A 24,887-nucleotide genomic window follows, 5' to 3' on the forward strand; every position below is an offset into this window, starting at 1 on the left:
TCATGTTTTATTTTATGCATGGTAAGAGCAAGGCAGCTGATCATAACATTTAGGGTGAATATTAACTCCAGTTTGAATCCAGTACTCCTTTCATTTATTTCTATTATTTTTAGTAGCAATAAAATTAGAAATCAAAAACTAAAGCTAAAATTAAAAAATTTTTCACACTTTCTACCATTTTCTTAAAGTTCAAATTTAATGTTGAGTAAATGTTGATATGTGTTTTGTCATAGTATTGTGACATGATAAAGATGTATTTTGGATACATAAGAAAATAACATATGAAAATCTCCTAAACAAAATGTATGCCCCTTTTTTAAAATAAAGCTGTAATATCAAAAAGAGTACAAATTTACACTATATCTTTGAGTAATTAACAGATACCAAGCATCTGTCTAAATTTGAAATCAGTTTTAAAATGTGGTCTTGATGACATTTATAAAATATCAAACTAGAGGGGCTTCCCTGGTGGCGCAGTGGTTGAGAGTCCGCCTGCTGATGCAGGGGACACGGGTTCGTGCCCCAGTCCGGGAGGATCCCACATGCCGCGGAGCAGCTGGGTCTGTGAGCCATGGCCGCTGGGCCTGCGCGTCCGGAGCCTGTGCTCCGCAACGGGAGAGGCCACAACAGTGAGAGGCCCGCATACAGCAAAAAAACAAAAACAAAAACAAAAACAAAACAAAACAAAAAATATCAAACTAGAATGAATCATAGACTCTCAGTCAGAAGCTTGCTTATTCATAGAAAAGAAACAGTTTTTAAAAGATGTATATAACCACCGAGATTCTCCTAGGTGTTTATCTCTGTAGGATATCAGGAGCTTAACACACATAAACTCTTCACTCTTACTTTGTAAGATTTAAAAAATGGACAAATGAAATAATATTAAGACAATCTAGTTCGGGGCCCTTTTCACATTAAACTTTCAAAAATTTTGAGAATTTGTATTGGATGGTATTGAAAAAATGACAGAGGAGTATTTCAGGGGCACACTAGAGCTGGCCTGCATTGGCACCCGAGAGCTGACTGTTAGCTTCACCTCCCATACCTGCAGTCAGTGACAATGTATGGGTAGCTTGAAATAACCATGGGATACTTACCCCAAGAATATCAGAAAACATTATAAATTGGATCTTCTCCTTTTTCCAGAGAACCGGAGTATACAACTCTTTACCAAGAGACTATCAGTTTGCCCAAATACACATTAGCATTTAAAAAAAATATTTTAAAAAAAGCCCTAATTATTTGACTGCATAGCAGAACCAAACATGCATGCTAATCTTTTAAAGCGAGGTCCCAATTCATTAAGGTAATCATAGTTTTCATCCTGGTCAAAGGCTGCTGACCCTAAAGAGCTCAGGGATCCAGCTAAGGACCCTGTCCCCTCAAAAGCATAGGTCTGGAGGGAGTCAAAAGGAGGGGCACAGGGATCAGTGTTAGCCTCTTCGAGCTTTTCTAGAATGAATTTCCTGAATACGGCACTATCTGGGCCAACCTGCAAAGACTGCCTGTACAGGCTCCGTATCTCTACCCTGGTGGTTCTCTGAGTCTTGCGTTCCCGCATGACTGTGCCACCCTGCAGCTCCACTATGTCAAATGCCTCTGTATCCTCCTCTCCGCCACCTTCGTCATCATATCTGAATATATTCTCTCTGAAATCTTCACCTTTCTCAGGAAATAGAGTCTGTTTCCTTCGTTGTTTCAGACCTAGGTTCAAAAAAATAAACCCTGTCAAAGAGAGCATACAAAAACATTAATTAACACAAATATAATACAACATTATATATTATAAATACATATGCTTCATATTACCCATAATATGACTATTATATTATAAATATATAATATATAATAAATATCATATATTAGTATGTTATCATATATTTATACTAAACACATTATTAATTATTGTATGTTACAATATTTTATATTATATATTATACATAAATATATAATGTACTATTTCATAAATATTATATGTCATAATATATTATATACGATATTGTTAAATATTGTTATTTATAATAAACTATATAATTCTTGCTTCTGTTACAAGCTCAAGACATAAGCTTTGATTTTTTGATTATAAGACAAAAAGATATATTTGCTATTGAAAATTTATGGAAGGGACTTGCAGAATGACAAGGAAGTATAACAATCTTTCTGGCTGATGGTTTAAAGTAGAAAAACATCATAAAAATATAGTGATTGTTTATGATGATCAATTTAAGATTAAAAATTTTATATTTTTCTTATGTATTGAAAATAGAACAAAGCAGAATGAAGGAAAGTTTTCCAATCTATGTGCATCTGCCAATCTCAGTAACCAATGATCCATGTTAGTGGAAGTTAAGCACATAGAACTGATTTGATTTTCGCCATTGAGACAAATTCGGTGGCATAATTATTTTCTAAGTTAGTATTTATTGACTACAAAGTATGTACCAGTCATTTTTCTGAAAGCTTTACATTTATTCATTGATTTGTTATGATACCCATATTTTATTATAGTTCTCTATTAAAGATAAGGAAACTGAAGTGCAGAGAGATTAAATCACATACCCAGAGTCACACAGCTAGGAAACAAAAAGCTGGCATTCAAAACTAGAAAGTTGGTTCAGAATCCATGCTTTGTTATACCATATTAATTTCAGAAGTTCCAAACCTATCAGGGTTTTGAATCATAACACTGATATGTCCACATCGATCAATTATATAAGATAATTTTAGCATTGTGTAGAAATAGAACAACTTCAGAATGCTTTTTAAAATTTTTAAATTTTAAAGAAAAGTGCGTGTGTATATGTGTGTGTTTGTGTGTGTTTCATGGATAGCCAATCCTTACACAATCTTGGATCTATGTAGCTGTTCAGCATTTCATCTATAAGAATTGAAACAAACAGGAAGTAATGTTATTAATATTATCACAAAGAAATATATTAGGCAATATTTTATATAAATCTTACATTTAAAGAAATTGAAATAGTGTTCTTGAAATAAGGCCATCGTGTTTGAATCCAGGCACTGTAGTTTAATACAGCAGAGGTATATGGTTAAAATAGAAAGGGATCTAATAAATAATTTTTCAATCTATGAAAATTGAAGAGCGTGTTCATGAAACTTTCACAGGAAACTGCTGACTACTGCTTTACTCTGATTTCCCGCCTTCTCAGTATTACTTGTGCCCTTGACTGTGAGGCTGCCCTTGGTTTTTACTTGCAGGGTTTCGAGACTAGGTTTAGTTCTGTACCAGTGAGTAATTTAGTACTTGCATCCTGCAAACATTATACTGTTTTTACTACTTGCTTCTGATATCTAGCTATGAAGCTCTAAATTCAGTTTTATGATCAAAGATCATTAAAAATAATTTTGAAAAACTGAAGCTAGGTAGAAATAAAGGGTAACTTTGAATGGTAAAAGAGGAATGGTAAAAGAGGAAAGCTTTGAGAAAGACGAGAAGAGTGAAGGCAAAGCAAATCCTGAAACATTTTGTATGTCCCTTTGAGCAGTGAGTTTGGGATTTCAGAACCCATGGCTGATACCATTGCTGTCAACACTCAGTAAAGTTGTGTTGGCTTTGATATGAAGTTATGAGGGAAAGCAAGAGAAGGGTTTAGATTATATATACTGGTATGTTAAAGAAAGGGAAAAAGTTATGGTAGATGCATGTAGTTTTGAAAGCCTGGCTAAAACATTTGGGGCCTCATTTGCCTCTTCCGTAAAATGAGTATAACTTATCTCCTTGTGAAAACAACAGCAACAACAAAAGCAAACAAAAACAGGTGGAGCTATTTTACTATTTCTTTTGTGTTTAGCACTTTAAGTAAGACCCTCTCTTTTACATTTTTTCATCTTAACATTTACTTCCTCAATGCTCCTAGGCTCCAGTGAGCTGCAGTATTAGGTTGGATAGAGGTGTGTTATGGTTATGGAATCTTAGCACTTCATTTACTAGCTGCATGACCCTTTGTAAACCATATAACTCTTGGAATTTCACTTTCTTCATCTACACAATGAAGGTGATAATAGTTGTCACTTCTTAAGTTTATCCTGAGGATCAAACTGCATAATTTCTGTAAAGCACTTAGGACAGTCTCCTGGAGTATAATAAGCACTCAATGGAACCTCACCATTATTATTATTAATTTTATATTGCTACATATGTTGCAATGTGTGTCCAAAACACTCTTAAAAGGATGTGCACAGGTGTACTCATATACTCATAGAATTCAAGGATCATCTATTTTCAACCTGAAGTGCATATTCACTCTATTTTTCATTCACTCCACTTGATTTTAGTATTGTAACACATTAAGAAGGGCAATTAAATGCAGACACACACACACAAGCCCACACATACCATTATAATGGAATTAACTCTTTTCTATATTTATCATGTTACTGTCAATAAATGAAGATATGCTCAGTTCACACAACTTACCACATATTATCATAATGCATATCATAATAGCAATTATGACTTCTGTCCTGAATCCCATGGAAAGCATAAGATCCTTATTACTGCAGGTCTGCGTGCTACCAGTGTCATCACAGGCACAGACGTGTATGGTAAGGGTGTTTGTGCTTGTAAGTGATGGGATTCCATTGTCAGCAATTAGGATGGATACGTAGAAGACAGGCTCTTCTTGAAGGCTGAAACCAGTTCTATTAGTCAAAATTACAGCTGTGTTATCTAAAACAAAAATCCATGTGCATGATTTTTTCAATAATACAAAAGAAATTCATACCAGTTAAACGTACTAGAGACAGCAGTGTAGAGATCAAATAAGTTCAAATAGGGAAGAGCAAATTTCTGATAAAAAAGACAAGAGATCAACTCAAAAAGTCATTATTGATTTTGACATTGCCTAAATCCCAATTTAAAAATTAGATAAAGCATACGAATCAGTTCCAAAATGTTTTCTGATAAATATATGAAATGTACATGTGGAACACAGAAAAGAAAATGGCATTTTAATTAGATATCAATAGTAAATAGGGGGTACTAGCATTAAATTTATAATGACAGTATCAGTTTCATTTGGGTTAAATACCCATGACAGTGCTTTTTCTAGTAGAAACTCATTATTTTTACAAATACTATAAATACACAAGATTTTCAAGTCATCTCCCTATCACAGTAAGTGATCTCAAATAATGTATTTACTAATAAGACAAAATAATTAATTTTACTTAGTGTAAAAGATTCTATTAGAATGTTTCATTTCACTTTGACATTATTAACTCATTTTCTACTTAAATTTCAGAGAATCGTTAAACCTTGGTAGTACTGATTAATTCACATAAACAGAACATTCAAAAAATTAACAAAAATAAACAATATATACTTCAAAACATTTGAAATTGATCTTCCCTCAATCCCAAAATATTCTAAATAGTCTTTTCCAGTGCAGTTTATTGTGTCTCAGTACTAGTGCTTCCCCCCGACTTGACTTTGACTTTTGGTATTGGCATTCCCTGAAATATTTTCTGTGGCAATCAAACAAAGTTTAGAAGACACAAACAAATAAATGGAAACATATAAATGGAAGACTTTGAAATAGGCAAATGCAAATAAATGGAAGTCTTTTAAATGTATGCCTACTTATGACTTTTTCCAAATGACCTTTTAAAAACTAATTCTCCATCATGTTCTTGAAGTCTATAAAACTCTTGTGATTTTATTCACTAGGCAGTTTGAAGAGGTGAGAGAGTTTATATATTTTTGGTATGCATTTCATTAAATTCCTTGTAACTGCAAACATTAAACCAAATCAATTATTCTCTTTATGTTTCAATATATTTATTTTGTCCCACTAACTTATTTTATATTTACAAAAACAAATCTAACCTACAGCTTATTTCTTATATTGATATTTGCATTTTTTAAAATCCTAAATCTATCTGAGTTTCCTTCACTGGGGAATTTGACAAAGGCAAAAGGGAAAGAACGTGTCTGCATTTATTCTCCCATAACAGATCTCCCCTTATATGGAGCTTAAACTCAGTTGTAAGGAAGGACAGCTGCAGGGGTTTGGTTATAGATGCTTGAGTAATGAATCCTACAGTGTTTCATATCTTTGAGATATGAAGCAAAATTAGAATAGAAATCCATGTAACGACAAAAAAATATTTTACTGAAGTGAAGGAAAAAAGAACAGAGTGGCTTTGTAAAAAGTTATTCCCTTTCTGTATGGAAGGAAAAAGAATTCTCTCCCTCTGTACAAAATCCTTTAGAACATTTCGTTCTCAGGCTGATATAATCACTTCGTTTTGAAGGAAAAAGAATAGTCTTAAGCCAATTCCAAATACTTATAGCTCCTAATTAATGACTCTAAATATCTTTCAATCAATCAAACTAACATGATTATATATCATTTTCTTCCCCAGACATGGGGTGAAGTTTGAGTTATGTGAAGACATGAAAGGAACCATGGTGTCAGAACTGCAATTGTATTTGCAAGGTCATTCAGACTTTACAGGGGCCTATAGCCAATGATGACTTGAATAAGTGCTTCTAATTTAAAGAAATCCAGTGGGAAATGGGGCTGATATTTCCAGGACGCTACTTTGAGTTTTGTTCCCAATTTCCATTGCCACTCCTTGCTTTATTTCTCAACATTATCATATTTCAGGTATAGTATAAAAAGTAATGCTACAAATTTCCTTAAAATTAAACAAGATTCTCGAAGAAGAATGGATAGAAAGCTATTATGAGTGAATGGCATTACCTTGATTATCTATGATTGTAAAACTTGAGTTATTTTCTACCACAGATACATTAAAGTAAAAGTGGTGATCTTCTATGGATTCATCTCTATCCACTGCACTGATGGTCTGAATCACCTAGAAAAATATAGGGATAAGCTTTTTTATATTATTATTCAGAAAAATGATCATTATCATTATTATATTCTTATTATTATTTTAAATTATTATTAGCTTTTATTAAAATTGCTTTACCAAAATCTTTATGGATATTGCAGAGGATATCTCAAACTGGTGGAGAATATGAAAATATTTTTTCAGGTTAAAAATATGTTTACTTGCTCCTTTCAAAAGAACATTTTAATATTACATAATAAATAAACTCTTGTTAACAGAGGAGAAAATTTCCATAAGCTAAGTTTGTTAGAAAACATCCTCTCATCCTTCCTGCCTGGATTTCTCCCTTCCTTCCTTTTTTCCTTCTCCCTTTCTTATCGGAATACAAACTATTATGATTTGCTGAAGTTATGTATTTCCTGCTTATATTGACAGCATAACTGTGGTAAGCTTATTGTCTTACTAGAGTATTTGCTAAAGTAATGAGCTTTTAAATTGATTTGAGGAAGTAATGCATTTAAAGCTTAGGGGCAATGTACATGATTTCCTTGACCCACAAAGATTATAGGAAAAGTGTTCCACGTCAAATAAATCCCTCTCTCTATCTCAGATCATAAAAAAGTGAAATAATGTAACTATGAACGAATCACAATTAGTTCTTGGCTTTCAATACATGAAAGTGTCAGTCAAGTAGTTAATTATTGTCAAAAAAGAGATGTGCTGTCAAGATCAAATAATGAGATTGTGATTAATTCTGGAAATTAAAGTAAATTGACTATAGAAGTTATTTTTTTGAATTTTCTAGAATGAAAGTGCTTTTAACAATGTGTCAAACAAAAATATCCTTAGTTACAAGATGACAGACCCATAATTTATAATGTTACACCTCAAAGGGTATCTCCTCACATGCATAAAGAACCTTGTGAAACTAATGCAATTTGTACATTATTTCTCTACATTGATTTATCTTTTCCCTCATAACACGTCCCTAATTAAATCATAATCATGTAATGTTAATTAAATAATCTAATAAGAGAAAACATTTTTATTCAATCAATGCCTACAATAATAAATGTTCATCGTATGAGGATAATGATTTTATTTTCGGTTATTATAAGATTTTGGAAGTCTGATACTCTGAATTCTGTCTTTACCACTTAATTTTCTAAGCTTAAAAACTGGAGATACTTTTTTTTAAATTTTTTAATTTTTTTGGCCACATTGCATGGCTCGCATGTGGGATCTTAGATCCTTAACCAGGGATCGAACCTGTGACCCCTGCACTGGAAGCACGGATTCTTAACCACTGGACCACTAGACAATTCATTTTGCTGTACACCTGAAACTAACACAACATTGTAAATCAACTATGCTCCAATAGCATTTTTTTAAATGGAGATATTAATACTTAACTTTTAGGATTCAATGTCTTAGCTTGTCAAAGTGCTTGTCACATAAGCAGTACACATTTTTATGTGTTTTCTTTGAGAAAACATTGTCTTGTTGGGATTTGCATAGGATGGTGTCCTGAATACTGTGAGTAATCTCGTTATATATATATTTGCTCAATTAAGATGGATAGCAAATTGTAAAAAAAAAATCACTTTTATCTTGTTGGCATATGCAGCCTTGATTTTTAGACAAGGAATAATTTATCTTACTACCTGACTTTCTGTTTTAGACACATGCCTCTGACTAAATGTTGAAAATGTTTTCCTTTCCTGTATGAAGGCTCAAGAACACTAGAGAGATTTTGACTTTGTATATATTTTTTAATACTTTTAAAACCAAACTACCCTATACATATGTATAGGTAAATGGAATATGTACAGGTTTCTCTGGCCCTTTTCAATGAACATACCTCCACGTATAAATTGCTTTGTAAACTGGGTTTTACACCACTTTACAAAAATAGGAACCCACTGACATAACAGAATCAGTCACATAGTGGGTATCATTAATTCTATTGAACCAACCTTGAACACGTATATTTTTCTTGAAAACGCAAATCTCTAAAAAGGGGTCAACATTAATATACCTTCAAGTATTGAGTGAGGATATTGATTCTTCATTTTAATATAACAATGGAAAGTTTTTCATTTTAATTTTCAAATAAAATTCTAAGAAAAATACCTATTTGTTGCATTGGTTAGATTTCTAAACTATATATTTATATATACTTACCTGGAGCCTATCTCTGGCCTTATACATTTATGAGAGAAGCAAAGAAATCAAAATGCAAAGCTCATACAAAGAACTGCTGTGTTATGACAAATTCTGAAACTGTAGCCTTTTCATTTCTCTTTGTTCTCTGGGCAGAATTTTGTCCAATTTCCCTCTGACACAATACATGTGATTTCCTGTCTATACTACTTTGAAGTCTACAATGGGAATATATTTTGTAAGCATAGAGAACCTAACAATACCCACCTTTCACTGAGAACTTACCTATTGGCCGGGGTTTGTTCTATATATTACCATAGCTGATCTTTGCAACAATCTTGTGGAATAAACCTTATCATTGTCCCAACTTTATATTTTCTTATATTAAACTTCAAGTCAGTTATATATCTTAAGTAGGTAAAATTACTGGGTCAGAATTTGAATGTAAGCTGATGCAACAGCTGGTGTGAAATATGAGTAGTATATGTGCCCCCCAGAGCCTTTTTTCTACTTTATTTAGATATAATTGACAAATAAAATTGTAAGATATTTAAAGATAATCAAGGAAGACATATAATCATTTTCCTTCTATTAATTACCTTTCATTATGGCTTTTTTTTTTAAAGAGGCACCCATGGACCAGCTTACTAAAATGTCATTCCCAGATTAAATAGCCTGATTTTAAATCAGTCCAGTACTCATTTCTCCACAAACTATAAGGTATGGCCTTTGTTAAACATGCAATTTTTTGAAAGCTGGTCAATAAGCAAGTGTTATATACTGTGATTTGGAGCAAACAACTCAATTGAGTCTGTTTCATTACCTCTAATGGCAGATATCAGTGAAACCTACTTCCAAGGTTAGTTGAGGAACACATTTTTGAATTATTATGAACTATAAATTGAATTATAAACTATAAATCAATACACAGGTACTGAGTATCAATTGACGTAAATTATTAATTCCTTGAAATGTGCTTAATAAATAATTTCTCTCAATGCAAGCTATATTAACCAAAAAGTAGGAGTTGCAGTAAATGAATATGTGGAAGGATTTTTAAAAATCTTATCCAAATTGCTTGCTTATCTAGTTATTCTAGGTATTTGTTCCTTATATCAAGCTATAATTGCAAATTCTTTCTCCTGTCAAGAAATTGTTGTCAACAAATATGAACAAGACTGTCACTTCTTATAGTACTTCCAAATCAGATTCCAAATCAGATCTGTTTGACAAAATAAATCTATAGAATTCAAAAAAGTTGTTGAACACCTGTTCAAAAGGTCAAAGTGCTAATTAATAAAATAATAGAGCCACAAGAAAATTGAGTCTGTAGTCTGTTTTCTTTCTTTGTTTAGAATGTTTTTAGGGGAAAAATGTTGAGATGCTCATGATATTCTCATATTTTGGTCCTAGACAGAGGCAGAGCTACTCTGTTTTTTAAAAAATAAGTTTTCACAAAATTTTATTAGATATATTTAAAAGCCATAGATATTGCAATGTTTTGCCATTAACTTGTAGAAATCTACCCATATTCTGTTAAAAATTATACATTATCTCAATATATTTATTTTTTATTTTCCTTTGACAAATTAATTTTTAATGATTCTTTATAAGTTCACATAAAATCATCATATATAAATTTAAAATTAAATTATGAAAATATCTAATTAATATCCCAAATGTATCCATTTACAAATATTTCATTGACACTTGGAACATGCCACATCATCTCAGGTCTGGGTGTCCCATGGTGGCTGGGGTCAAGAGTGACTCTCTCACCACTGTTTACATTCTAGTGGAATAGAGGTAGAAGCAGGACTGCAAACGTAGAGTGTTGAGTAAGGACCTAATACCTAAAGTACAGAATAAAAGCATATAATAAAACACCTAAAGTACCTAATACTTAAACTTTTGGGGTCAGAGGACCTGGCATCTAAACTGAAATTAGATTTTACTTCAGAGTTGATCAGTGGCCACACAAACATTTATTTAAGGAGGGCATTTTACAGAATTTGGACTTCACACCAATGGCCACTCACAAGTTTTAAATTGGGAAAGACAAAATTATTTTTATTTAGAATCCCAAATTATTGGGGGAAGTTTTGCATTTTAAAAGGCTCATTCTATGGACATCCTTAGTGTGGGTATGAAAATAGAAAATCTAGTTAGCAAGTTTGGGAGCAACTGGTTGGTAAACAAAACTCCTGGATGTGCTATACAAAAAGACAGCAACAATCAGTGATAGGATGTAAGTTATTTTAAATGAGAAAGTACAAATAAATTACTGAAGTGTTTGCATAAACTGAAGATGGTACAACATGCTTCCAGATGGAGATACAGATTCCCAGGTCCCCAATTTTCTCTAAGGGTATGTCGATGTCACCAAAGTAAGGTCTTTTTATCATTCCTAAGAAGGCACACAATATATTCTTCTGACCATTGCCGCAAAACTTAAAACTGACTGTCATAGAAGCGGTTTACGTGCCTACAGGCTTACCTAACGATAACTAATGAACAACCGTAGTATATCTCTGCATGTCGGCTGTGAGATCGGATAATTCAACATTTGATTTTACAGGAACGTCCCTCGGCAGAACTAAGGTTCACTGCGCAAGTGTTGTTAGGCCCTTGTGAGCTTAGTAAGAGTGGGGATAGATTATGATTGACAGATTACAGAAAAATTTAGGAGATGGAATCAACTGAACTTAATGATTGATTGGATATAAAGAATAAAAGCCTAGAAAGAATTAACGATAATATCCATTTGTCTTTCTTGCACGACTTGGTGAATTGTAGTAATTTTGCTGGGTACGCTGTAAAAAAAAGGCGGGCTTGGGAACAAATCTGGTGTGACCATAGGAGACCTGAGTAAGTATTTTCTCTAATTAGTTGGACATATAGCTTAAAATACAAGAGAAAGAACTGGCATAAAGATCTAGAAGTCACTTGAATATGAACTGTATTTAAGACATATTTGTGGAGGATAGCAGGAAGAGTGAGTCTGAAAAAAATGAAAAGTATTGGACACAAGAGAGAAAGGAAGATGAAGAGAAACCAGAGATCACACTGTGGGATCACAGAAATTTAGTCAAAAGAATACTTTTATATGGAGACAATGTAAATGTCTTTACATTAGACAGTGTATTGGTATGAAAGAATCTAAAAATCACTGCTATTACACTTTACTTCTGGAAAAGAGATTTGGTACAAGTCAAGATAATGGGAATCATTAATTTGAAAAATAACTATTTACACAAAACAGAAAAGACAAATTGCCCTAATGTCAGCTCATTTATTATATTCACATTTTGCAAACCAATGAAAAATGTTCTTCTTCCTCTCCTCCCCATTTTGGCCATTTACACACTAAGAACAGAAGTAAATCTTCTGTTTACCCACATAGGTCGTTAAGGAAATGTCTGATTTCCTCCAGAATACAGTGCAGCTATTCTGGTATTTTGATTTTCTATAATGAATGTTATTATCTGCCCAAAGCAGACAGATATAGGAGACCTTTTAACTTGTCATTTTGTCCAGCTGTTTGAGCCTGTGGGAAATGGGATGGGAGTGATTTTCATAGTATGAGAAAACATATAAAGTATTTCCCTTTTGATTTTTAATTCATTACATGTGAAAATCACAATATTCTGTATATATTGTGTCAAAAAACATTAAAGTTAATTTCAACAGTTTCTCTTTGACATACTAAAAACTTTAATTGTGATAAGAGCACTTAACATGAGATCGACCCTCTTAACACATTTTTAAGTATCGGTAACTATAGAGACAATGTCGCACGCAGATTTCTAGAGCTTATTCACCCAGCTTAACGGAAACCTTATGCCTGTTGGATAGCAACCTTTCCTCTTTTTAAAATACTTTTAAATGTGGCTTTAAGAAAACTTTAAATTCTGTCATATTTATTTGTCAGTATTTTACTAGATAACCTTATCTTCTCAAATAAATTTTCTTCTTTTCAATAACTCTGTTTTGTATGTATTTTATATATTATTGTGTGGACCTAAGCTTCAGAACACTATGCATTGATAGTGTGGAAAGCAGGAATTCCTTTCTCATTACTGTTTTATATTATGCTACCATGTGTGTTTCAGTATTAAGTGAGATTTTGACTATTGATTTGAGTACATTATTTCATTCTTACTATTTATATTATGTGTGCATTTTGACTCATTTTATTTGTAATCCAAAATTTAAGTTTTTGCCAAAGGACTTCTTAGCATCAAATGAAAAGTTTACACATATTTTTACATTATGTGTATATTATACCACTATCTCTAAGGAAAATATTAATAGGTTTTAAAATATCGTTTTGTTATTCTCTTAAAAATACTGAATATGTTTTCTCTTATGGATTGGGCTTTTGGTGACATATTTAAGAACTCTTTTCCTAACCACAGAAGAGAATTTTTTCTCCTCTGCCTCTAAAAGTTTTGTTGCTTTAGGTTGACATTTAAATATATGATACATTCTGAAATAATCTTTGTATAAGGTGTGAGGTTAAGGTGAAGTTTTCCATTTCCTCCTTATGAATACCCATTTGCAACAGCAAAATTTGTTTTTTTTTTGCTGTACGCGGGCCTCTCCTGCTGCAGAGCACTGGCTCCGGATGCACAGGCTTAGTGGCCACGGCCCACGGGTCCAGCCATTCTGTGGCACGTGGGATCCTCCCGGACCGGGGCACGAACCCACGTCCCCTGCATCAGCAGGCGGACTCCCAACCACTGTACCACCAGCGAAGCCCTCTTTCTTTTTCTTTTTTTTCTTTTTTTTTTTTTTTGCGGTACGCGGGCCTCTCACTGTTGTGGCCTCTCCCATTGTGGAGCACAGGCTCCGGACGCGCAGGATCTGCAGCCATGGCTCACGGACCTAGCCGCTCCGCGGCATGCGGGATCTTCCCGGACCGGGGCACGAACCCGTGTCCCCTGCATCGGCAGGCGGACTCTCAACCACTGCGCCACCAGGGAAGCCCCCTCTTTCTTTTTCTTGATTTGCATTCTCAAAGGTATCATTTCATTGTCTTTCAAACAATAGTTTTGAAATAAAATAATTTGGTAAACAAATAAACAAATATTAACTTAAAGAAAGAAAAATAATAAATGCAATTTATTGAATTATTGCTCCAGAGATTTAAAAAAAAAGCTTAATGTTTCAAACCAATCAAAATAAATCAAGAATCTGACCAAAAAGCTCCAATAAAAAAATCCATCAATAATATGTTTATATTGGTTTTCAATTGTTATTTTATAAGTAATGGTTTCCTTTAAGCATTGAATGAGAGACATTAACCTGCTTCCACCCTCATCTGCATACACAGTGACAGTGTTGTTTCTATGCACTATCCAGTGTACACAGATGACTCATAGCTCATCAGAGTCTCTTTAGAAGGGTATGGGCCCCATGTTAAGAACTTATAATGTATGACACTACTCTTAAATGTTTGCTGCTGTTAGTACTTACAAAATTACTTTGAATAAAGTTGAATTCTACCAATTTTCTCATTTAATAGTATTTTAAAGTATTTTATCTTTACTAAACCCTTTTGTAGAGCAAAAGTTGTATCATTCTTTTTCATATGAGGAGACCGGTATTCAGCATGGTTAGATTATCACTGAATTCGGTTAGTGTGGATGAGTTTAGTCAAGTTCTCTTGCTATTATGCCAGACAATCTTTCTATTATTGCTGCTTAACTGTCGTTTTTGATGTTTCATTCCCACAGGAGCAGAAACATATTTGAATTACATAACTGATTTTTAGACAATAAAAAATACCAATCAGTCCATACCATGCCCCAAATTAACACTAGAAAACAAAGGTTCATTGCAATCCTCTCTAAAGGACCACTTTGTCTCTCAAAAACATGAAACAAAGCAAGATAGAACAAATAAAAAAACAAAGGATATCAGGTAGAGAATAAAGGGAAGAAAAATTATTTTGCTATCCTTTTCATTTTTTCTCAAATGCTAAGAGAAGCAAATCCGTCAAACTTACACAAATACACACAGTTATCATTGGAAAGCTGTGTACATGCATTGCTTAAGACTAAATTAAAAGTGTAGTAGAGGGCTTCCCTGGTGGTGCAGTGGTTGGAAGTCTGCCTGCCGGTGTGGGAGAGGCGGGTTCGTGTCCTGGTCTGGGAGGATCCCACATGCCACGGAGTGGCTGGGACCGTGGGCCATGGCCGCTGGGCCTGCGCGTCCAGAGCCTGTGCTCCACAACAGGAGAGGCCGCAGCAGTGAGATGTACCGGAAAAAAAAAAAATGTAGTAGACAATGCCACTCAAAAGAAAAAAAAAAAAAAACTAGAGAAGCCTGAGTTAATACATACTTTTTTTTTTGTTTTTTGACTCTGTGGTCACTTTGATGCCAAGAATGATAATTAGCTGGAAAGAAAAACGCTTGTTGTTTAGTTTTCTGACGTTCTAGCACAGTTAAGCAATCTTCAGTATCTCAAAATAAATTCATCATTAACAAATTACCAATGTTTGTAAAACAATCAAATCCCGATTTGAAATAATCAAGAAAATATTGTATATATAATAGAACATGGTTTTAAGATATAGATATATTTGTTGAAATTTTTTTGGAAAATTTTTAATAATTTTAAAATGCAATACTTTTGCCCTTCATACTTATTCATAGATCTGCACTGTAAAAAACGAACCAGCAGAGCTCATGGAAAATCTCATGAATTCTTATACACATAGTCACATTATAAGCTTTAAAAAACAAGTTTCATAATTCAAAGCATTTTTCCCTAATTGTTTTTGAGCCCAAGTTTTAAAAATTTGATCATCTTGATGTCAAAATAAAGGTAAGGGAAAATGTTGCTTTTATAGGATGACACTGATTGTTCTGGAATCTAATTGTTTCAAATTGTGCTACTTCAAGACTCATTAGTCTGGTTGTTCTAATAATCTAGGAGCTAATTAGAAAGACTGCTTTTCTTTTATTGGTTTTAAGGTGATTTATTAGGTAATTGGTATTCCAAAACATCTTTTATTTTCTTTGGTTTTCCTAAATTAAGTAAAATTATCTATATGCTTAAATTATATTTTATACTCATTTTTATATACTCACTTAGTATTTCTATAGTCATAAGTAATTTACAAACATGTTTTCTATAAATCAATTTATTAAAAATGTTCACTTCCTATGAATATTAGTAGTAGATTCTATTATAAAAGACTATACAGTAAAATGTGGTTTTGATAAAAATGAAAAATAGATTAATTTATAGTAATACATATTATAGAAAATGATTTGGATAAACTTCAATAGGACCACTATATTCTAGGGAAAATATTCACATTGACAAATCATTAACATGTCATCTGTAATGGATACAAAGTACCTGGATATTTATTTATTGACAAATTTATTCATAGTATTTCCAAAAGACAGTTACTACATCAGTATCAAGGAACCAGCTTTTAATAAGATGATTTCTTATCAATCAGCATGCCCTCTTATATGTTAATAACAGAAGCACTTTTTTTTTCAGTTTTTGCAAATAATTATTTTCCCTCTATCTTTTGCCTTTATTTTTAATTAAAATTTATTGATATACCAAAAATGTATAGGATTTGTGAATATATTTACTTGTAATGGAAAACATTTACTAAATTTGACACTGTTTTCAATCATTTTATTTTTTAAATAGAATTTGCTTCTTCATCCTTTGTCTTTTAAGTTTCTGAGAGTGTGTGACATGTAAAATTAATTTCTTATCTTTTGGGTATCATCACCTTATAATATTTTTCATATTAATTCTATTACATTTAAGAATAGAGAGTCTTGTACTAGTCCTAGGATTCAAGTCTCTATTAGACATTTAGATGAAGTATTTTGGTCAAAAAGCCCACGTTATTTGCCATAGCTGTATACGTATATATGTACACACATTAATGGCAGAACTATCCCAACTAGTGCTGAAATATAAGTGGGATTATCTTTTGCAATTTGAGAAAAAATTATTTACCTGTAAATATTTATAAATGTTCTAATTAAAGAGGACCTCTGAAAATTATCATACCTATCTTTCTCTAAAATATATTAATTGTACATAACTGAAGAAAATAAAGAAACTTGCAAAGAAATAACAAAATGAGATGGAGTTTTCCTTACAGTGGTCTTCAATATTATTAAAAATACGAGAGAGAGAGAAGAAGAGAGCTAAGATAGTAGGGTAAGAGAAAGAGAGCAGGGTTTTACTTGGTTTACATGGACAGATATCCCAATTTTTTTTACTGATATTGCATCTACATTTTCTATAATTCTCCACTAAAAATATCACAGAATCTTGGGAAAATAACTGATTTGAGATCTTGAACAGGAAATATAAAATGCTCCTATGTATCAGTCTGGTTCCAATTGAGAGAGACAATAATTAAAATGAAGGAAGTTTAATATAAAGAATTATTAAGCTATAATAGGGGAGTAACTATAAAGATGTAATGAGAACTCCAAAGGGTACTCGGGGGTTCAGTGAAATCATCTAAGGACAGACAAATGTGGAAGGGAGACAAGCTTCAGATGTCCTTAGAGGAGGTGTGGTTGAGGCATCTTGCACGCACGGCAAAGGAATTCACTGGGCTAGAACCAGTCCACATTCTCCAGGCAAACATGGATAATTCTCCAGGGTACAAGTGGGCTGGTGGTTGGAAATGCAGAGGGAATTGGGAGACCACTGCAGGTTCAAGGCCGGGAGCACACAGTGACGACACTGGCAAGGCTGTAAGACCTCCTCTGGCTTGGGCTGGAGTCCTATGGTTGCCAAGGGAATGTACATTTGGGACTTTGGGAACTGTGCTTGTGGTTAGGTAAAGCAATACATGTATTTCCACACATCCAGTTGGCTGGTCAACCGTGCAGCATGAGAAAGGGAAAAGCAAAAATGCTACACACATAGAACCAGGAAGAGGGGCCCTTTTCCTCCTGCAATGTGCATTCAGTGCCCTTTATTGACAAGATTCAACCTTGCACTCACAATAAAAGATGCTCTAATGGGCCAATCCATTATCATAGTTTCACAGTGCCAGTTCTTTTTAAGCAGGTAGTGAAGGATGAATGTGCAGCTAGGAAGCAATAATTTGGTAAGTGGCAGAGCCTAGAACATATTGCTGTACCAAAAACGATGAAAGCAATCAAAGACTAATAGGTCGTGTCTAAAGTACACAGAAACGGACACAAATTCTGAAGATCTATTTTTCTTAAACCACCCATTTATAAATCTGTGATGTAGATTGCTTACATTCTTTTCTTTTGTTTTTACTCGAGTGTATGTATGTGTACCCATGCAAGTGCACATATATTTATTTTTTAAACTAGCATGGCTCTGGGTTTTTTGAACATCAAAGAGGACTTCTCTTTGTGTGTGTGGGGGGGAAGGAGAATGTGTGGGAGAAAAAAGAGTGAACTTCACTTTGGGATTCTTAGTATAAACAAATTCACACCAAGTCTATTGTCCTTGGCAGAAAGTCTCCCCACAGATTTTACTATTAAGAAGTTGTATGTTTCTTACTCCAATATTTTCTAAATTACATATTCCCTATATTTTATTCTTCATTCTTCTTTTAGCAATTAACTTTGGGGAACCTCAGGCTGAGAGGTGTATCACAAAAGGCTCCTCTTTCTCATTACATTCCCTTTCTCATCTGCAATCGAAAGGTGAGATTCTTTCCTGTCTGCTTTCACCACCCAAATTTTCTGTTTGCCATCTGGGGAAGTATATGCTGTTTCTTCATCTTCTCTTGGCTTAAGCCAGAATTTAAAATATGTGACATGTATAGTTCTCATTTTATGTTTTGATGGTGTAGCCACTTCTTTATTTTATTGATTATTTCTTATTTTTAATAAAAAATTTCCTCTGAAAAAATTTAAACAGAATGTTTAAATTGTAAGATAAATTGATTATTCCCCAAATTATGTGACTTTTAAGGAAACTGATTTACTACACTTAAAGTATCATTTATTAGATTTACATGAATTATTTACGTGATTTTTAAAAAAGTTGCCTATTTGTTGATGTGTCCAGGTAACCAGGTATGTTTGAAATGCTTGAGAAACTTAGATATATCAAATTTTTAAGCATAGAACTATTTGTAACACCAAGTTTAAAGAGATGTCTAAGCCCAATGTCTATAGAAGCGATGGGTCCCAGTTCACTTGCATTCTGTTTTTGAATCTTTCTATCCTATATTGTATGTTCACAGGTTTCTAAATCAGTTTGCTTTTGGATCTAGAGGACAGTGTGCTGTATTGTGGAGAGTATCTGAAAGTTTTATGTTTAACCTTTCACTTTATCAAAAACCCTGGGTATAAATCCATTTAAAATAGATATTTTAAGTTTAAATTCATTTGTACATTTATAATCATTTTTTATTATTTTTAAAAATATTTAGGAAATACTTATAGGCAAGATTTGAGAATTCTTTCCAGAATAAAATGTATTCTAACATAAACTTAGCTGAATAAATTTCACAAGTCATTTTAAGACCCATGTAAAATCCAAATTGTCTCCAACTAGCTTTATTGATAAATTCAAGCCTACTTAGAATAATTGATTTTATAGTATATATACTTATTCGGTATTTTGAAGACTAGTTTATAAATTTTTTAAATGTTTTATGACATTTAATAGGATACCTAAAAAAATGTAAAGTTATTGTGTACTGGAAATGAGACACTCAAAGAAGAATTTAATTTAAACTCTACATTTTACAAATGAGAAAAAGGTAAACTCCACATGAGAAAATGTGTGAAAAAAATTGTGAAGGGCTTCCCTGGTGTCGCAGTGGTTGAGAGTCCGCCTGCCAATGCAGGGGACACGCGTTCGTGCCCCTGTCGGGGAAGATCCCACATGCCGCGGAGCGGCTGGGCCCGTGAGCCATGGCCGCTGAGCCTGCGCGTCCAGAGCCTGTGCTCTGCAACGGGAGAGGCCACAACAGTGAGAGGCCTGCGTACTGCAAAAAAAAAAAAAAAAAAAATGTGAAGTAATGATAAGTTATTTCAAAATGAGTATGCTCTCATAAGTCTTTACATACTTAGTAATTCATTTGAAACTGAATTTCATTTGTGTTGATGTCTGATATATTTTATATATCATTTTATCTTTATCTTCATGATGAATGGGAAAATAAAAATTAATTAAAATTATCTATTCTATGGAATCACAAAAGATAATTTTTCTTTATTGAACTGACAATGTGCAAAGGATTTACTCGTGAATCCTGACTGTTAGCAGATTTTTCAAACATTTGAGGAATTTGGAAGTAGAAAATGTGAAGTTTATATATTTTTTTAAAAGAAAGAAATTTAAATTATACAGAATTTACAGCATTAAAGCATGGAATTAATATAGCTAAATAACTCTTATTTTTATCATTTCAAAGTGGGAGGAATACATAGCAAAAGTTATTCTGTATAAAACAAGGCAATGTTTCGACGTCGGCAATTTATTATGGATTCTTACCTGACCAGAGACTGCGTTTTCACAAACGTAAGTCTCATAATATTCGGAGAACTCAGGAGCATGATCATTGATATTGAGAACTTGAACATACACAGGGACTGCAGAAATCTGTTCTATACTATCTGCAAATTGAATAAACAGAATGAAAATAAAGAATGCTAATGCTGTCTTTAGGGGAAACATGGTCATGAAAACTGCATTAGAGGCTACATGGTACATTTTTATTTTACTTGAATAAAAGCTGAGGACAGGATAGCTATATAATTCATCTATTATTCAACAATACAGCCTAGAAAAAATGTTCTCAACACATTCAGCTCAACCAATATTAATCCAGTGCCTTGTATCTGCCATGGACTGTAGGAGCTGTTGAGGAAAAGTAGTAAAAGTAAAGGAGATAGTCAGGTACATGAGAACTTTTGTTTTTAAATCCAGGAACTATTGAACATATTTGTATTATCCCTGGCCTCTACGAACTGAATGCCAGTAGCACCCTCCACTGTAGTTGTGATGATCTAAATTGTCTTCAGACATGGTCAAATGTACTAGGAGGCAAAAATGCCTGCAGTTGAGACGTGTTGCTCTATCATAACTTTCACAAAGGCGCTTGCTCACCAGAAATGAGGAGAATGATGATTTAGTCCATGTGTTAAATATGAAACACAGAGCCAGTGATGGTGGAAGGATGAAAAATAGTGGGATGTTAGCCTCTTCTAGAACCTAATCTGGCAATGGATAGTAAAAGTTAAACTACACATATCTTTGACCCAGTCATTAGTTTGGGAAACCTATGCTACAGTCCAAGGCACCAATATATAAGAGTATGTAATCCAATGTATTTATTCCAGAATTGTATGCATCCCAACCAAACAACTGGAAGTAACCCAAAAGGGATTGGGGAAATAAATTACCACCAAACTATGAAATTGTGCATGCTTATTAAAAATGAATGCATCAATGTAACACATGTAGTAATATCATGAACATTAAAAATGTATTTTAATCTTGGTTCTCAATTTGAGAAAAATGCTCACTACTGTTTGTCTCAGTTGGTTTACTATAAAATGGAAATGATACTAGTAACTAGCTTATAGAGCTGTTATAAAGATTAAATGAATTAATACATATGAAACATTTAGAGGATCACTTAACATATAAATAAGCAATAAACATTAAATACTATTATTTTATTTATCTACTAACCAGAAGTGATATACATGATGTTTTGTGAAGTGCTAAAAAACAATTTGTAGCATAAGGTATTGTATATTTGTATATCATTATTTTAAATCTTTCTTTTTATTTTAAAAAGCCGTGGGAAGGTACATATATTGAAGAGTGGGGAGAGGGAGTTTCTTTTGTTTGTCTCAGTGTTTTTATTTATAATCTTACATGCTCTTTTTTTTTAATCACAAAGCATTATATTTGCGATTGTAATTCGTAAGGGCAAATACAAATTAAAAAAAAAAAAAAAAGAGGCTTAACTCTCCCTGTTGAAAATTAGGGAAAAGTCTTTCCATCCTTCCTCTTCATAGAGTATTTACTTTAGAAAAGCTTGTAAACTATTTTTCTATCTCTTTTAAATGTATGTAAACCTTTTAAAATTGAGATAAACCTCTTGCCAACTTTACAACCCAGGCCTGTCTTTCTCCAGTCCTGGGAGCCAGTTCCTTGAAATAAAGCCATCAACGAAGATAACACTTTTTTATCCCAGTTTCTGTGGGAGGGTAGGAGCCTAACTTCAGCAAAGGTCTTTACCCTAAGATGCAAAACTACCTCTTGTCATAAACATATAAAAGTTTAGGTTTCAGTTAGCAAACAAACACAGATGGTCACTCCAACTACCTAGTGAATTTAGGATAAACTGTATGGCACATGGTGATGTGAAGTTCTCCTAATTTAAGGCCAGTAATGGTTTATCTTGAGAACATGTCTGCAGTGGGTTATATCTGCTTGGCTATGTAAAAAGCTGAGATTTCTTTCTGATTTGGCAATTTCTTATCAATTTACTATGATGCACATCAAATTCTGGTTTAATGATTTTCAATTATAAAACTATTTCTATTTCATCTCGTGAAGAGGTTTTCCAGGTTGGGATAAAATTTTTGGTTGTAATTGTTTTTAACTAATAAATAACAGTGGCAATTATGATAGAAATTGCAGATTTCAATTCATTAAAATTAAAATTTGCAAGTTTTATTGCATACAAAAGAAACCCATGGCCTTTAGAAAATACATAAACCATTAAGAATTATGATGTTGAGACTCTTCTCTATTGTGTTACATTCAGGATAAAATTGATTAACAAACATTAAATATGAAAATATATTTCTAGATATTTCAAGATGAAATTATTCAAAACTTAAGTCTAATATTTTTTATGGTTTAAATATATATAACTATAGAACAACTTTCTTCATAAGTAAGTAAAATGGAAAAAGTATATCAGTTACAAATAAATTTAAGGAAAATTAGTAAAAAATTCATTTAAAATTTTAATCTATTTTTCTGAAAAATCTATTTAAAATCAAGTTCAAATTAAACCTTTGGCATGATTATAAAAAGCATACACATATCTTCACAGATTCATTTTAAAGTAGTTAGTTGTCTTATTCACTTAGTTGGCATGCTGATAAATAGCTTGGTGCTTAATTTGGGATGTTTCCAGGAAAAAGACTAAGCAGAGTGAACTTCATTTGCTGGGAAAACAAATGTGAAAATGGAACATCTCTTTCCTGTAATCAGCATAATTGTTATGTCACAAGTTTCCAGGTAGTTAACACATGCAGCAAGTACTTTTTGTAACAAATTTATATGAAGCCTTGTTTTCCACTGTTTAGGTGGTTTGTTTATATTACTATGTCTTAAGTGACTTAAATGGTCAAACAATTATTTTTGATATCAATATTATGGTAATGAGAAATTGGCACTTACAATTATTTTCTCCAAAATTGTTCTAAAATGAGTTTAATAATGTGGATTAAAAATGAATCAAGAGACAGAGGAAAAAATACATGAAAATTGGTTACTTAGTGTTACATAAGTTCTTTCTAAGCAGTTTCCCTTAAAATGAAAAAAACATTTTCAAAAATAATCTTCAAAGATGAGTGAAATGATAATTAACTTTGTGGGGTTTTGAAAATATTTATCTGATTATATTTTATTTTGGAATTTTATTCCCCATCCTGTAACTTTTCAACTTGATAAAAATAACAATGGGAATATCAAATCTCTCTTTTTCTAAACGAATTTTTTTATTTTGAGGAAACTGATTTTATAGCACCAGAAGCAGATCAGCATGAACTGTGTAATTGCTATACTCGATAACATTTCAAATCACTTATTTCTAGAACAGTGATTAACTTCTCAGTAATAAATTCCATGTAATATAAATATAGTCAGCTTATATTCATTTTGCCTTTCACAGGCATTTTTTCCTTAACCATATTTTTAATCTTCTTTTATTTATAAATTTTGTTTTAATACAATATTTGTGTCTAACAATACAAATAATATATTTTAAAGACTCTGCTTTTTAATAACAAATTGTAGTACTTCTAATTTAACAGAAATTAATGATATAGTCTTACAAAAAAAAACCCCTTATATATAAACTACGATTACAGTGGCTAATTATTTACATAAATTCAGTAAAACATGCTCTTAATGTACAGTGGAGAAAGGACAGCCTCTTCAATAAGTGGTGTTGGGAAAACTGGACAGGGACATGTAAAAGTATGAGATTAGATCACTCCCTAACACCACACACAAAAATAAGCTCAAAATGGATCAAAGACCTAAATGTAAGGCCAGAAACTACCAAACTCTTAGAGGAAAACATAGGCAGAACACTCTGACATAAATCACAGCAAGATCCTTTTTGACCCACCTCCTAGAGAAATGGAAATAAAAACAAAAATAAACAAATGGGACGTAATGAAACTTCAAAGCTTTTGCACAGCATAGGAAACCATACACAAGGCAAAAAGGCAACCCTCAGCATGGGAGAAAATATTTGCAAATGACAAAGGATTAACCTCCAAAATTTATAAGCAGCTCATGCAGCTCAATAACAAAAAAAACAAAAAACCCAATCCAAAAATGGGCAGAAGACCTAAATAGACATTTCTCCAAAGAACATATACAGACTGCCAACAAACACATGAAAGAATGCTCAACATCATTAATCATTAGAGAAATGCAAATCAAAACTACAATGAGATATCTTCTCACACCAGTCAGAATGGCCATCATCAAAAAATCTAGAAACAATAAATGCTGGAGAGGGTGTGGAGAAAAGGGAACACTCTTGCACTGCTGGTGGGAATGTGAATTGGTACAGCCACTATGGAGAACAGTATGGAGGTTCCTTAAAAAACTACAAATAGAACTACCATATGACCCAGCA

General features: G+C 32.8%; 1 protein-coding gene across 1 annotated transcript in view; it reads right to left on the reverse strand.

Annotated features, from left to right (window-relative positions):
• Positions 1–1,237: 1,237 nt before the first annotated feature.
• Positions 1,238–24,887, reverse strand: part of CDH19 (cadherin 19) — a gene marked incomplete at its 3' end in the record, with an annotated part of 55,197 nt that continues 31,547 nt past the window's right edge. The window contains exons 8-11 of the mRNA XM_082640574.1: positions 20,480–20,601; positions 6,732–6,846; positions 4,442–4,693; positions 1,238–1,728 (exon numbers count right to left, since the gene is read on the reverse strand). Coding sequence (XP_082496700.1) covers positions 1,238–1,728; positions 4,442–4,693; positions 6,732–6,846; positions 20,480–20,601 — 980 coding nt within the window. The remainder of the gene's footprint in view (positions 1,729–4,441; positions 4,694–6,731; positions 6,847–20,479; positions 20,602–24,887) is intronic.

This window comes from Mesoplodon mirus (genome assembly GCF_964341445.2).
Source record: "Mesoplodon mirus genome assembly, chromosome: 13".
Taxonomy (NCBI): Eukaryota; Metazoa; Chordata; class Mammalia; order Artiodactyla; family Ziphiidae; genus Mesoplodon; species Mesoplodon mirus.